The sequence below is a fragment of the Hipposideros armiger genome, unplaced genomic scaffold (assembly GCF_001890085.2).
Source record: "Hipposideros armiger isolate ML-2016 unplaced genomic scaffold, ASM189008v1 scaffold_460, whole genome shotgun sequence".
NCBI classification, from domain to species: Eukaryota; Metazoa; Chordata; class Mammalia; order Chiroptera; family Hipposideridae; genus Hipposideros; species Hipposideros armiger.
In genome coordinates, this window is record NW_017731810.1 from 1162218 (window position 1) to 1176963 (window position 14746).

The 14746-nt window shown below is 48.9% G+C and overlaps 1 protein-coding gene across 3 annotated transcripts in view; it reads left to right on the forward strand.

Annotated features, from left to right (window-relative positions):
• LOC109395258 (uncharacterized) overlaps positions 1-14746 on the forward strand; it is an 85864-nt gene that overhangs the window by 10747 nt on the left and 60371 nt on the right. For all 3 annotated transcript variants that reach the window (XM_019666125.1, XM_019666124.1, XM_019666123.1), the window contains one exon: positions 12283-12529. In XM_019666125.1, the coding sequence (XP_019521670.1) occupies positions 12283-12529 (247 nt within the window). The remainder of the gene's footprint in view (positions 1-12282; positions 12530-14746) is intronic.

A 14746-nucleotide genomic window follows, 5' to 3' on the forward strand; every position in this document is an offset into this window, starting at 1 on the left:
GTGGCTTAAAACACATGGAAGACTCCTGAGGCCGGCAGTCCAAGCTTGGTTGTATGAGTCTGAACTCATCAGAGACCCAGGCTGCTTCGGTCTTTCCATGTTAGCTTCTATTCCAAAGGTTACCTCACGGTCCAAAGTGGCTGCTGGGGCTCCAGTCGTTACGTTCCACACTTTAAGGAAGAGGAAGCACATTCTGACGAACCTTTTTAGGAGTCTTCCCAGAAGTCCACCACAAAACTTCTGCTTCTATTTCATTGCCTAGAATTTAGTTACGTGGCCATGTCTAACTGCAAGGGAGTCTGACAAAAGGTAGTTGTGGTATGTGATCTCTAATCTCTGCCTCCTGGCATTCATTCCCCTGTGTAACTCCTGCCCATCGAGTGTGGGCTGGACCTAGTCACTTTTTTCTAACCAATAGAATATGGCAAAAGTTATAGGATGTCACCTCTGAGATTAGGTTGAAAAGAGATGGTGGATTTTATCTTGGGCGCCATTTCTTGCTCTGAGGAAAGCCAGCTGCCATGTTGTGAGCTGCCCTATGGAAAGGCCTACGTGGCAAGCAACTAATGTCTGGCCAACAGCTAGAGAGGACCTGAGGCCCTCAGTCCAACAGCTTCATGGATGAGCTTGGGAGAACATCTTGACTGCAATCCCTTGAGAGACATGAACCCAGAGGACCCAAAAAACTAACCCATAGAAACTGTGAGATAATAACGTTTGTTGTTTCCAGCTGCTAAGTTTGGGGTTTATTTGTTATACAGCAGTAACTAACTCATACAGTTTTCCAGGTGGATACATTCCCAGAGTTCTGTTAGTAAAACGGAACAGGAGGGTAGAGATTGGGAGCCAACCAACAATCTCTACCGTCTGCACTTGCCTCCCAGGACTGCTGTGAAGATGAAATGAGGGAAGTCCATCACGTGCCCACCTACAGTCGGCCAGCACCCAGGAAGTGGCAAAGGAGAGGTGGTTAGTGAAGGGCCACTGTCCCGAGTCCACTTCCCAGGCTTCCTACCAAGCCCTCCTAGGACACACAGCTGTGCTGTGTCTAATATGTGATGATTTTCCCCAGCTCCCTTCTCCCCCTTTATAGTTCAGACTCCCCCACCCCCCCAAAAAAAACTAAAAACAAAAAAACCAACAGTCAGTACAGTGACACTCCTGTAAAAGGAAAGATTCCTCAGACAGCTGGCAGGCTCACAGAATGGTGGGGTTTAGCAGGAAAGAGCCTCAGAGCCTCTGTAATCCAGCCTCCCCGTTTACCATGTGAACCAGACACTCGTTTAAGGTTATCCAGCCTCAAGGCAGAGGTGCAAGCTGGACCCCCTCTGGGGAGCTCCCTTAGCTCCCTGCTTCACCTTCCTCCCACATTGCTGTTGCTGAGCCAGAATCAGGATTTGGAGCATTTATAGAGTTCCTTATAAAAAAAAAATGCATTAGTTCAACCCAATTTTCTCTCCCCGAGAGGAGTCAAAGTCAGGTTTATGGGACATAGGGTGCTTTTTGAGTGAACGAGCATCATATTTCCTTCTGGTGTCCCTTTAGGCTGTTGGAGAGCTTTCCTCTTGTCTGACGAAAGTCCTTGCAGTCCCCCAAGAGCCTGTCCCTCGTGGGTGTCGATGGGAGAAAAATCTAGAGTGTTCCCCTGGGTCCCACGGTAATGTGTGCACCTAACTGAGGCAAGAATTGAGTGCCTCCCCTTGTATGATCACCCTTCCGTGTGACAGGATAGTGTCACCCGGGGAGAATGTGGACTCCAAATCACTTCTCATTTAATGAAACCCCACTTTTTCAGAGTAGTTGAGAGCAAGGCATTTCAGTGAAAACAAATGTTCTGGGGAGAAAAAAAAATTGGTGCTAAGCCCTAAGACTTATTTCCCTCCTCTAAATCTCCTTCAATAATGAAGGAAGATAAAAGGTGCCAGGATTCTTGCTCCTTATTTTTATTAGCAAACTAGGATATATGAGAACTTAATAAAATACTCACCGAAGGCTCAGTTGCATTATTAAAAACCTCCTTTAGCAGCCCTTTGAATTTCATAAAAGCAGCAATTTAAAACCCATGAGTAAAAGAGGAAATGGGTGCATCCGTGGGATACCATTCTTAATACCATGCTAACATGCTCTTATAAATTGAAAAAATGGACTTGGATATGTTTCTAGCATGAAGTTGCAGGAGCTTCTCGGGGTCCTGCTTCTCAAAGGCAGAGGAATACTACCAATGTGAAAGCTGTATGAGCAAAAACTGGTCGCCAGTGCCCCTGTAAGTGCCTAAAACTTGAAAAGTCCAGTGTGAACTCGAAGGATAAAGCATGGAGAGGCTGGACACACTGGTTGAGAAAATTGTCACCACACAACGATGCCCAGAGAGTTTGAGCACCCTCTCTCTTTGGAAGGGAGAGCAGAAAGCACTATGTGAGTGTGTGTGCACGTGGGGGCTTTGGGTCAGAGGAGAGTGTTAAAGAGGAAATTAATACTGTATTCTGATAAGGAGCAGGAGCATTTACTAAGCAGGCGGGAGCTGGGTGCTTGTCCAACTTGAGTCATCTTCGTGATGAGTAATTGAGAGCCCTTTAGATTAGCGACAGTGATGGACTCGTCCTTGGGTGACTTTTTCTTGACACCGTGCTCTGCCCTTATAGTCTCTATCAGGAATTTGAGATGCTCAGAAGATGCATGAGTTGGCTGTTGGCTAACAATGGCCTCTTTGAAGCAGTGTCATCCACGGGAAATGTTACCAGTAGGTTTTTGTGACCCGGGCATCATTTAGTATTTAGCTGGTGGCAACCCCGGCACTCACCTTTTCAGACCTCAGGGGTTAACGTCACCCCAGAATTAAAGCTGCATACACAAAGGTCATTGGTCAAAGGGTATCAGTGTGGGGACCCAAATGTGCACTACCATTCATTTGGGATGGTTCCCTGTCTCAGCCCAGTTCCCTTGCCCCCCATTGCCATGTGTGTGCTCATCTCAGTTTTGCAGACAGATGGTTTTGTGTTTGCAGCGAACCATCAATAGTCTCCTCTATGTGTTTTCAGAAGATGAGAGTCAGTCTCATCCGGGAGGTAGCCGGGGTCTGGGTGGATGACTGTCGCAGGCCAGATGGGGTATCCAGGTGGGGAAGAACATGGCAGACTCCCCTTGTTCATTGGGGGGAAGGGTCTTAGGATTCACTGTGTGAATCTACAGAGAAAACTGGATCCTGAAGAGGCTTTCTGAGGAGAGGCACCAGCTTGGGGACAGTGGGCGGAAACAGGTTTGCCACTGGATGTGGTTACCAGGAGCAATGGCACGCAGGAAATATGTAATGACAAGAGTAGGCTGTTTGGTCATCAAGTGAGTGGCCCAAGGAGGGAGGTTAGTGTTGGGACGTTTCTGGGACTCCCTGATACATCTCTACATTTTTCTCCTTAAACATTTGGAAGGAAACTTGCTGATTTTATTTTCCGTCATACGCTCAGCACTCAAAGAGGTGTTTTTTTTTTTTTTAAATAGGACATGCTGCTGGTATTTTACCAAACTAGGACTTCCCACTTCAAGCTTGTAAAGTGCTAGATGGAATCATAACAGTGATAATAAGGGCAGGCACTTATGCAGTTGTGCTGCGAGCCAGGGGCAGTTCTAAGTGCTTGGAGTGTGTTTAATAGCTGACTCCTGGCTGAGAACAGGCCGATGGGAGGGTCCTGGGCTGGGCAGGGAGTAACCAGCAGGCTTCCTGGTGGGCTCGCCCAGCATTAGACAGATGAGTTTCACTCCACAAAAGTGGGTGTTTTAAATGTCACAGTGCTTTAAAAAATTATTTTTACTTAAACTTTTTCCAGTTTTATTGAAATATAATTGACATATAACATCGTGTAAACTTAAAGTAGACAATGTGCTGATTTGATGCTCCCATACATTGTAAAATGATTTACTGCCATGTTAGTGAACACCTCCATCACGTCCCATAATTGCCATTTCTTTTTTGTGGTGAGAACATTTCAGATCGACTCTCTTAGTAACTTTCAATTACTGTGCAGTAGTCTTCCCCCCTCTACCCCCCTCTCCCACCCCCCTTATCCACAGTTTTACTTTCTGGGTTTCAGTTACCCATGGTGAACTTTGGTCTGGAAATATTAAATGGAAAATTCCAGAAGTAACAGTTCACAAATTTTAAATTTCGTGCCGTTCTGAGTAGCATGCATGATGAAACCTCTCACCATCCCGCCCCGTCTGTCCATCCCAGGATGTGACTCATCCTTTGTCCAGCATCTCCACACTGTAGATGCTCCCCGCCTGTGAGTCACTTAGTAGCCATCTCGGTTATCCGACTGACTGCCAGTATCACAGTGCTTGTGTTCAGGGAGCCCTTATATTACTTAGTAATGGCCCCAAAGCACAAAAGCAGTGATGCTGGCCATTCACATATGCCAAAGAGAAGCCATAAAGTGCTCCTTTAAGGGAAAAGGTATGTATGTATGTATAGGAAAAAAAGATAGTATATATAGGGATTGGTACTTTCTATGGTTTCAGGCATCCATTGGGGGTCTTGGAACGTATCCCCCATGGATAAGGGGGAAATGCTGTATATGATACAGTCTTAATTATAGTCACTATGCTGTACATTAAATTCCCAGCACATATTCGTCTTATCACTGGAAGTTTGTACCTTTTGACCAACATCCCCCCATTTCTCCTTCCTCCCAGCCCCTGGTAACTACCATTCTGTTACTATGAGTTCAGCTTTTTTAGATTCCATATATAAGTGATACCATGCAGTATTTGTCTTTCTCTGCCTGACTTATCTCACTTAGCATAATGTCCTCAAGGTCCAGCCATGTTGTTGCAAATGACAATTTCTTTCTTATGACTCAATAATATTCCATGGTGTGTGTGTGTGTGTGTGTGTGTGTGTGCGTGCGTGCGTGTGCATGCGTGTGTGTGTACCAAATCTTAATCCATTCATCCATCAGTGAACACTTAGGCTGTTTCCATATCTTGTCTATTGAAAAAAATGTTGCAATAAACATGGCAGTGAAGCTATCACTCCGAGATTGTGTTTTCATTTCCTTTGAGTATATATACCCAGAAGTGGAATTCCTAGGTCATAAGGTAGCTCTGTTTTTAGAGAAACCTCCATACTATTTTCCATAGTGGCTGCACCAGTTTACAATCCCACCAGCAGTTCACAAGGTTCTCTCATCTCCACGTCCTTGCAACATTTGTTAGCTCTTGTCTTTTTTTTTTTTTTTTTAAGATTTTATTGGGGAATTGGGGGAGGGGAACAACGCTGGGGAATTGGGGGAAGGGGAACAGAAAAGTTGCTGTCCTTTTGTTCTTCAGTCTAGTTGTGGAGGACGTTGCTTCACTGGCCCAAGTTGGCACCATCATTGTGGTCTTCCCGGGCAAGGCAGATCAGTCGCTGGCCTTTGGACGGCCGCTCACAGCGGCTGCTGGCTGCTCACTCTGGCTGCCAGCTATACACCGTAGCTTATGGCAACCCACTGCAGCAGGGGCTGCAGCCTATGCCGTCGCCGGCTGCTCACAGCAGCCCAGCTCTAGGTTGAGCTGTTGTGCAGCATCTTAGCTGTAGAGGGCAGTGTCACTGGCCCTCATATGTGGGATCCGAACCGGGGCCCTCTGGTGTCCCAAGCCAGTTCTTAACCATCGCGCCACTCGGCCAGCCCTGCTCTTGTCTTTTTGATAATAGCTATTCTAACAGGTATTAGGTGGTATCTCATTGTGCTTTTAATTTGTATTTCCCTAGTGATTAGTGATGTTGAACAACTTTTATGTACCTATTGGTGATTTGTATGTCTTCTTTGAAAAAATGTTTATTCAATTCCTATTTTTTAATCAAATATTTTTACTGAGTTGTATGAGTTTCTTATATTTTTTTTAATATTAACTCCTGATCAGATGTATTGTTTGTAAATATTTTCTACCATTCCATAGCTTGCCTTTTCATTTTGTTTGTTTCTTTTGCTGTGCAGAAGCTTTTTGGTTTGATGTAGTCCCACTTACTATTTTTACATTGTGCTTTTGGTGTCATAAACAAAAAATTGTTGACAAGACCAGTATCAAGGAGCTCTCTCCCTGCGTTTTCTTCTAGGAGTTTTTATGGTTTCAGTTCTTACGTTTAAATCTTTAATCCATTTCAAATTAATTTTTGTGAGTGGTATAAGATAGGGGTACAATTTCATTCTCTCGCGTGTAATTATCCAGTTTTCCCAACACCATTTATTGAGGAGATTATCTTTTCCCCATTGAGTATTCTTATCAAATATTAATTAACTATATATGGGAGTGTTTGTTTCTGGGCTGTCAATTCTATTCCATTGGTCTGTGTGTTTCTTTTTAGCCAGAACCTTACTGTTTTGATTACTGTAGCTTTGCAGTATAGTTTGATTCAGAGAGTCATATGCTTCCAGCTTTGTTCTTCTTTCTGAGGGTTTGCTTTGGCTCTTTGGGGTCTTTTGTGATTCCATATGAGTTTTAGGATTGTTTTTTCTATTTCTGTGAAAGATGCCATTAGAATTGTGATAGGGTTTACATTGAATGTGTAGATAGCTTTGGGTAGTGTGGACAAAATACGGCAATCCTTTATTGCTCTAAATCAAATGGAATGTGTTGTGAGCTGCCATCTTCTCAATATTGGGCTCGCCACCCTCACTCTTCAGCTTTGGGAGAAAGTCTCAGGGGTACATGGGTAAGAACATGCATGGAAAGGCCCTCCCGTCGGGAATCTACACTGCTCGTGAGCCAAGCTTGGGGACCAGGGCCTTTCCCAGCAGCCAGAAAGAGCCCTGTCCCTAGTATTGAGGGCCTTCACTCCCCCACCTCCTCTCAGGGTTCTCTGCCATGCCCTAGGCCCCTGCCCAGACTTGGGGGGACTGTTCCCAAACCTTCCTTCAGCACGTCCACTCCTGCCTTCCCTTACCCACAAACGCTTCCCTCCCGCATCCTGAGTTTCTCTTCTTGGGCCTCACCTCCCTGGGTTTGCGCAGGGACTGAGGTGCTCAACCTGGCCTTGGCTGCGGACCCTGTAATCGTTCCTCATCCTGTTGAACAGGGACCAAGCTTGTCTAGCCCGGTGCCTGCTACAAAGTCAGAAAAATGACCTTGAGAAAGTCACCCAGCCACACCAAACCTCCGTTTTCGTTTCGGTACTGAGGTCCAATGTTCCTTTACACCATGTGTCAGTTCTCGTCACTCATCCTTGACGGAAAACCAACTCAAAGTAGCTTAAGCGCGAAGGGTACTGACTGACCCAGTTCCCTGAAAAGTGCAGACGTAGATGTGGCTTCAGAAACAGCTGGATCGAGGTGCTCCTGGATGGCATCAGGAATCCCTCTCTGTGCCTCTCGAACCTAGTTTTCTCTGTGGTGGTTTCATTCCAACGCAGGTTCCCTCGTAGTGGCAGGATGGCCGTCCACGTTCTCAGCATCCCAAGGGTAAGCTGCTGCAGGAGCCCAGGTCGAGTCTTGTTGGCACTGATCGGGTCGTCTGTCCAGTCCTGAACCGATTCCCATGTCAAGTAGGAGGCGCTGCTTTGATTGACCAGACCGTCCCGAGTGAGGGATGGTGTCACCTCTACCCGAATCTTGTGAACCACCCGTGGGAGAGGGGCGAGTCTTCCAAGAACAAGCCAGGAAGAGGAGGAAAGGAGGCTGGTCACACTGTTACCAAGTGTCGCTGCACCGTCCCTGACCGCCAGCTCCTGCCGTGACCACTAGCATGTTTTGACCAGTGGCTTTTCTTCCTCCTGCCTACGTTCAGCCACCGTCACCCCAGCACAGGCCAAGGTGGTGGACAGGTGGTGAGCGGCTGAGGGCAGCACTTGGGGTCCTGCTCCTGCCCACCTTCTAGGCATGGTGCAGGGGGATCCCCCGCTTGGGGGGGGGATCTGAGTTGAATAGGCCCCCCCACACACCAAAAAAATATTCGTATCCACCCAGAACCTGTGAATGTGACCTTATTTGGAAATAGGGTCTTGTTTGCAGATTTAACCAAGCTAAGATGAGATCATGCTGGATTAGTGTGGGCGCTCACTGCTATGACTGGTTCCCTTAGAAGCAGAGGAAGATTTGTACATAGATCCACCCAGGGAGAGACGTGCCGTTGGATGTAAGAGGCAGAGATTGGAGGGTTGCTGCCACAAGCCAAGGAACCCAGGGATTGTGGGAAACACCAGAAGCGGGAAGAGGCAGGAAGGATTCACCCCTGGAGCCTTCCAGGGAGCACAGTCCTGCTGACACCTTGATTTTGAACTTCCAGCCTCCAGACTGTAACAGAAGAAATTCCTATTGTTTTTAAGCCACCCAGTTGGTGATGCTTTGTTACAGTGACCCTAGGATTCTAACACAGGACCTTCCTGAGTGCACACAGTTCTTGTGCCACCCCCAAGGACTTCAAATGGGAAACTGGCCCCCTTCCAGGAGGAGAAGAAATTCTCAGCTGATGAAAGATTTTAGCAGAAAAGGCCACTTTATGTTTGCAGCTGGGGCCACTTCAAAGAGAAGGCAGCGTCTTATCTCCCTGGCGACAGCAGTGGCAAGCATTGTAGTCATTACCCCCCGCTGAGCCCTTGCCAGTTGCTCCAAGCTCACAACGGACCAAAAGCCCAGAGGTGGCTCTGCGTAGACAGTGGCTTTGGGCAGCTAGGGCTAGGATGACAACATGTCCCTGGGGACTGTCCTGTTTTAGCACTAAAAGCCCTGCATCCCGGGAACCCTCTGGTTCTGAGCAAGCCAGAAGGGTTGGTCCCCCTTGCTAGGGCTGGAACTGGTTTTTTCTCCTTGGGAGCAGGGAGGACAGGCTGTGTGTGGATAACCCTGTATACCCATAGGCAATTTCTTAAGCCTTTATCGTGTGCCAATTTGTCCCTGACACTTTATAAACAATCCAGGCCTCGTAACACACCTGTAAGGGTGTGCTCAGTTGTCACCAATTTACAAGCTGAGGCCCCAGGAGGGGGGGCGGGGAGGCCTCAGGCATGTAGAGCACTGTCCTGAGCCAGCTGCTTCCGAGGGGCCTGGCAGCTTCCTCGTCTGTACCTTCCCTGCAGCGCTGGACTCGTCTTTGGGGAAATGCTGACTGCTGGACCTCTCCACACCTGCTGGACCAGGGTCTCCTGTGGATGGGGGTAGCCCTTCCCTTGAACATCTCCCTGGCCCAGACTCTGCTTGTGATCCCACCTGAGGCCCTCGAGCGACATCGCAGCAGCAAGGACCCAGGAAAGCTCATTGCTTGGGTTTGAATTCCGAATCGACCTCTTATGGGCCCTGTGACCTTGGGCAAGCCACTGCTCTGTGCTTCAGTCTCCTTGTCTAAAAGATGGAAATCATGACAGTACCCTCCTTGCAGGGCTGTGTAGGCTACAGCACAGGTGCTGGTGTTATTGTTTAGAGGCTAAGCGCTGAAAGGCAGGGACCTCAGATCTCAGAGTCAGATGGCAGTCACTCCGCGCACTTGAACTAAGTTGAACTTGAGCCTCGCGTGTATAAGAGGGGGATCAGGCAGCACTTCCTCACAGGGCGGCTGTGAAGATTAAAGAGGACCGGCTGTCACAGGCTGCTCCGGCCAGCTCCAGGGTCAGCGCCCAGCAAGTGTCACTCTGATGGACACAGATGCTCGGGCCAAGCCTGTGATTTGTTTAAACTGTGGGCAGAGTTCCCACAGTGGTTTTTCTTCGGGTCCTCCAGTGGCCCCACTGCTTGCTAGAGGGGCAGCACTGGAGGGGAGGTGGGAGGGCTGCTCCTGCCGAAGGTTCGACGAACAGGCCAGGTGGGAGACGGGCGCAGGAGACGTGGGTCCCAGCTGAGCCCTGTCTGATTTCGCGCATCCTTGACTTCTCAGGCCTTGGTTCCCCATCTGTAAAATGGACAGAACTTCCGGTTCTGTGCCTGGAGCATGGGCTGAAGAAGAGTTCAGTCATTTCCCAGGGTCTCTCGAGGTAAACAGTTTTCCACATTCATCATTCAGTCAGCTAGGTCCAGCTTCACGGGTGTGCAGCCTCTAAGGTCAGTGTTGCGTTGAATGCTGTGCTGTTGCCATCTTGAAATTCTTAATTTTTGAACTAGGGGCTCTGCCTTTTCATTTTTCACTGGTCCCCACAATTACATAGCTAGTCCTGTCTTTGACACATACTTACTAAGCATTGAGGGGGTGTGTGTGTGTGAGGCTGTGTGACAGGTACCAGGATACACTGGTGATAAAAGGTTGATATAGTCTCTGCCCTCATGGAGTTTAAAGTCTAAGAGGATTGTAGTGGGTTGAACAATGCTCCCCCCCCAAAAAAAAATATATATATATATGCCCATGTCCTAACCCCAGGTAGCCATGACCGTGAACTTATTTGGAATTAGCGTCTTTGCAGATGTTATAAAGTTAAGGAATCTGGGTGAGGCCATCCTGGATTTAGAGTGGGCCCCAAATCCAAAGGTAGAGATGGCAGTGATGTGTCTGCAAGCTGAGGGGTGCCCAGGATGGCTGGCAGCCCCCAGAACCTGGGAGGGAGTCACGGCAAGGAGTTTCCTCTAGAGCTTCCAGGAGGAGCCAGCCCTGCTGACACCTTGATCTTAGATCTGGCTTCCAGAACTGTGAGAGAATAAATTCCTGTTGTTTTAGGCCACCAAGATTGTGTAACTTGTTACAGGAGCCACAGGAAACTAATAAAGAATAGACATCGATCAATTCATCACACAAGCAAATGTGAAATTGCTGGTGTGACAAGAGAGGTGCAGACAGGGTACCTGTGCTGGGGAAGGGTTCTCTGGGACCCTGAAACCTAAGGCGTTAACTGATGGGGTGGGAGGAGCGTTCCAGGCTGAGAGAAGAGCATGGGCAAAGTTCTTGGGGTGGGAGATGTTCCCTGTAAAATCGAGGCGAGACATACCCGGCAACTTTCAAGCCACGTGAGTCTCTCTGATGTGTTGTCCTGGCCACAGAGGGCTTTAAAAAATCCACAGAGCTGGGTAAGTGTCACTGATTGTGGCAGTAGCAGCAATTCGGTGCCTGTGGTTTCAACCCCACCCATTTCACATGTTTCTGTTACCAGACTGGCCCCAAAAGGAAATGTGTTTGCCAGGCTCTGACCTGGTGGAACTGGGGCCTGGTTGCCCAGGCCGGAAGTGCTGGGGTGTGTGCTGTTGCCAACCAACAAAGGAAAAGTTTTCTGCTGCCTCTCTTGCCCTGTGAGAGCTCTCCCAGGCCTGGCTCAAGGTGTGGCTGTGTGAGGGGCCCGGGCCTAGTATTCTGGGGAGCCGGAGAAGCAGGCGGCTCTGTGGTGCTGGCTGCAAGGGAAGGGGCCCCAGGCTGTTGGGGGGGGGCGACAGATGGAGTCAGCATGATCTTGGGTCTTCCAGGGGGCCAGTTGCACAGCCCCAGGCACACCATCTCTATGCCCTTTTTTCTCAGTAAATCCAGAGAAATTGCTCCTGTTAGCTCCTTATCTGCAAAACAGGGTTCATAACTATACTGCCTAGGGGAAGTAGTTATGAAAATTAAATTTGCTCTTTCATTCAACACATATTTTTTGAGCGGCTACAAGGTGCCAGGTGTAAAGGATACTACAGTGAAAAAAATAAGAAATACATGCTCTCCTGGAACTAACATCCCAGGTCAGGGGTCTGCAAACTACAGCCCACGGGCCAAATCTTGCCCAGTGTCTGTGTTTGCATGGACTGTAAAGTCAGAATAGCTTTTGCATTTTCAAATGGTTGGAAAGAATCAAAAGAAGAATCATGTTCCCTAACACTATATGGAAGCCCAATGTCAGTGTCCATAACTAAAGTTTTATTGGCACACAGCCACGCCCATTCCTTCTCATAACGGCGATGGTTGCTTTGGGGCCATAATGGCAGAGTGGAGTAGTCGCAACAGAGATTATAAGGCCTGCAAAGCTGAAAATGGTTACCTGTCAGGTCCTTCACAGAAAAAGATTGTCGGCCCCTCTTCTAGATTCTTGATGCTCATAGTGTGGTCTTGGGACCAATAGCATCAGTATCACCTGGATGCGTGTTAGAAATCCGGACCTCCTGAACCAGAATCTGCACTTTAACAAGATCCCCTGGGGACCTGTGTGCGCATTGCAGTGTGAGGTGTCCTGCTCTAGAATAATACATGTAAAACGCTAAGCACAGGACCACGCGCATAGTCAGACCTCAATCAGTATCATTGAGGCTGAGTAATGGGCCCCCAAAGAGGTCCATGTCCTAATTCCCCGAACCTGCAAATATGTTAGTTTACATGGTCAAAGGGGCGTTGGCAGACGTGGTAAGGACAGACGCCTCAATTTTCCAGGTGGGCCCAGTGATGTGATCACAGGGGGCCTTCTGCGAGGAGCGAGGAGAATCAAAGGAGAGGATAAGAAGATGGAAGCAGAGGTTGGAGTAACACGCTTTGAAGGTGCAGGAAGGTACCAGAAGCCACACCATGCAGGCGGCTTCCGGAAGCTGGAAAACGCAAGGGACAGATTGTCACGTGGAGCCCCCCGGGAGGAGCGCAGCCCTGCCGACACCTTGATTTTAAACTTCTGGCCTCCAGAACTGTAAGTGAATACACTTATTCACTGATTTTAAGTCACTAAGTGTGTGGTGGTGGTTACAGCAGCAGTAGGAGAAGAATATAGCTGCCATTAGGGTTTTTATTACCGTGTTGTTGTTATACGTTGGCTCTGCCATCTACCCATTGAGCTGCTCCAGGCATTATTGAATCTCTGCGGGATGGACGCAATAATTCTTCCTTCCCCACGTCAGTGTGGGGCTTCAGTGAGATGATATGTGTGCAATGGCTCAGAATGTCAGCTGCCATAATTGTTGTTGACCTGGTTTGAGGAGAGGTCGTGGCTAGGGCTGGCTCCTGTGTGACTTCGGGCGAGTTATTGAACGTCCCCAAACTTCGGTTTCCACACCTGCACGTGGAGCCTGCCTCTGGGGGCAGTTGTGAAGCTGGACTGAGCCCCTGGGCATGACTCCGGGCCCAGGCCTTGCTCAAGGAGAACCTAGCTGTCTGGGTGGCTGACTTGGGGAGTGGTGAATGGGGTCCTGAACAAGGTGGGCCCCGCCGAGGAGAGGCTGTCTGAACGCTGGCCGCAGCCGGGCCCTCGGGGAGAAGGACCCTGCTGGCCTTGCTCTCCCCTGAGCAAATGCTGTGGCTGCTGCAGACCCTCCACGGGGCTCCTGCTGTCATAGTGCCAGGGGCCCACGCTAGCTGGCTGACGAGGGACAAGGGGCCTGTCGGGAAAGGGCCAGGAGGGCAGTTTCCAGGCTCTCGGCCTCCTGTGGAAAGGTGCTGGCTCGGTTATTAGACGGCCATCAGCTGTCACCAGTTGGCCGTTAGCTACTGTTGTTTTGCATGTAACTGCGGGGCTGCGTTAGCAAGCGCGGGTGTCACAAATGGTGCAGATCCTGCAATCCTACTTTCTGTGTCTCCCCCGGCCACCAGCGAGACTGTGGTGCAGGAAGACCCCTTGTTGGGGTATTGACGGATGTTTGCTTCTCGGTGTCTCAAGCAGCCGTCATGGAGAATGTAATCTAGTGGTATGAACCCCCTATCTGTGGCTCCGTTGCTGTTCCTTTTCGGCCTCACCGAATCCTACGTTCATCTGCCGGGAGCTGAGCCCCAGCATGACAGAGCTGCTGAGCCAGGGAGGGGCCCGGGGTTCAGGAACCCAGGGTCCCTCCTGTGCTGTGTGTGGCCCGGGTTCCTCTGGCTGATGGGGAATCACCATTCCAAGGCTGGGCCCGTCTTTCTAACCAGGCTGGCACTGTCAGGCTCTGCTGCTCTGGGTCCTGGGCTTGGTTCCCTCGGGGCATTTGTTCCACTTCGGTGGAACTCTGTCTGTCTCTGGAGGGGGTTCCTTAAAGGCAAGGACTTGTTCGATTGAATGCTTGGGCTCCTGGCACCCTGCACGAGTCCTGGCTCACAGAAACTATTTCCTGGACCAGAGAAGAAGTGACCGAAGGGTCTGACTGCGAGGCCCCGGCACAAACAAAAAGAGCGCTCTCGTTAGTGGCCCCTCTGACAACCCCCAGGGAACGCTGGTTGACCAGGTGTGCCCAGAACCTGGGCGTCACTGAAGGGGCCTTAAAGCTCTACGGATTGGAGATAGCATTTCCTGAGCACCTACTGTGTGCGGGTGTGATGCTGAGCACTGACCTTCTCATTCTGGCCTCTCCCCGACCCCAGGAGGGGCTGTCTCAGTTCCCTATGATTCAGAGACGCGTGGCTCGGAGAGGTTGAATATTGCACCCGCGGGTCTGAGGCAGGTGCTGGGGGGTACCTGGAGGTGTTCTGTAGGAAACAGCCACAGAAGGCTTACTTATTTGGGAGGGAGGGCAGAGAACCAGGGGAGTCACTACTTTCCTTCCAACATTTTATTATGAAAATTTTCTAACATACAGCAACATTGATTTGTTAACATTTTATTACACTTGACTTGTCACGTACCCATCCATTCCTCTCTACACCTGTCAATTGTCCTATTTTTGGTGCATTGTTTTTACTTTTATCAGTAATTTTTAAAATTACAGTTAACATACAATATTACAGTAGTTTCCAGTGTACATCATAGTGATTAGATATTTATATAACTTACGAAGTGATCACCCTAGTAAATACAGTACTTGTCTGACACCATACATACTTTACAATATTATTGACTATATTCCCTATGCTGTACTTTACATCCTCATGACTATTTTGCAACTGCTAATTTGTCCTTTTTTTAATTGGGGAATTGGGGAGGGGGACCAGCCAAGTTGTT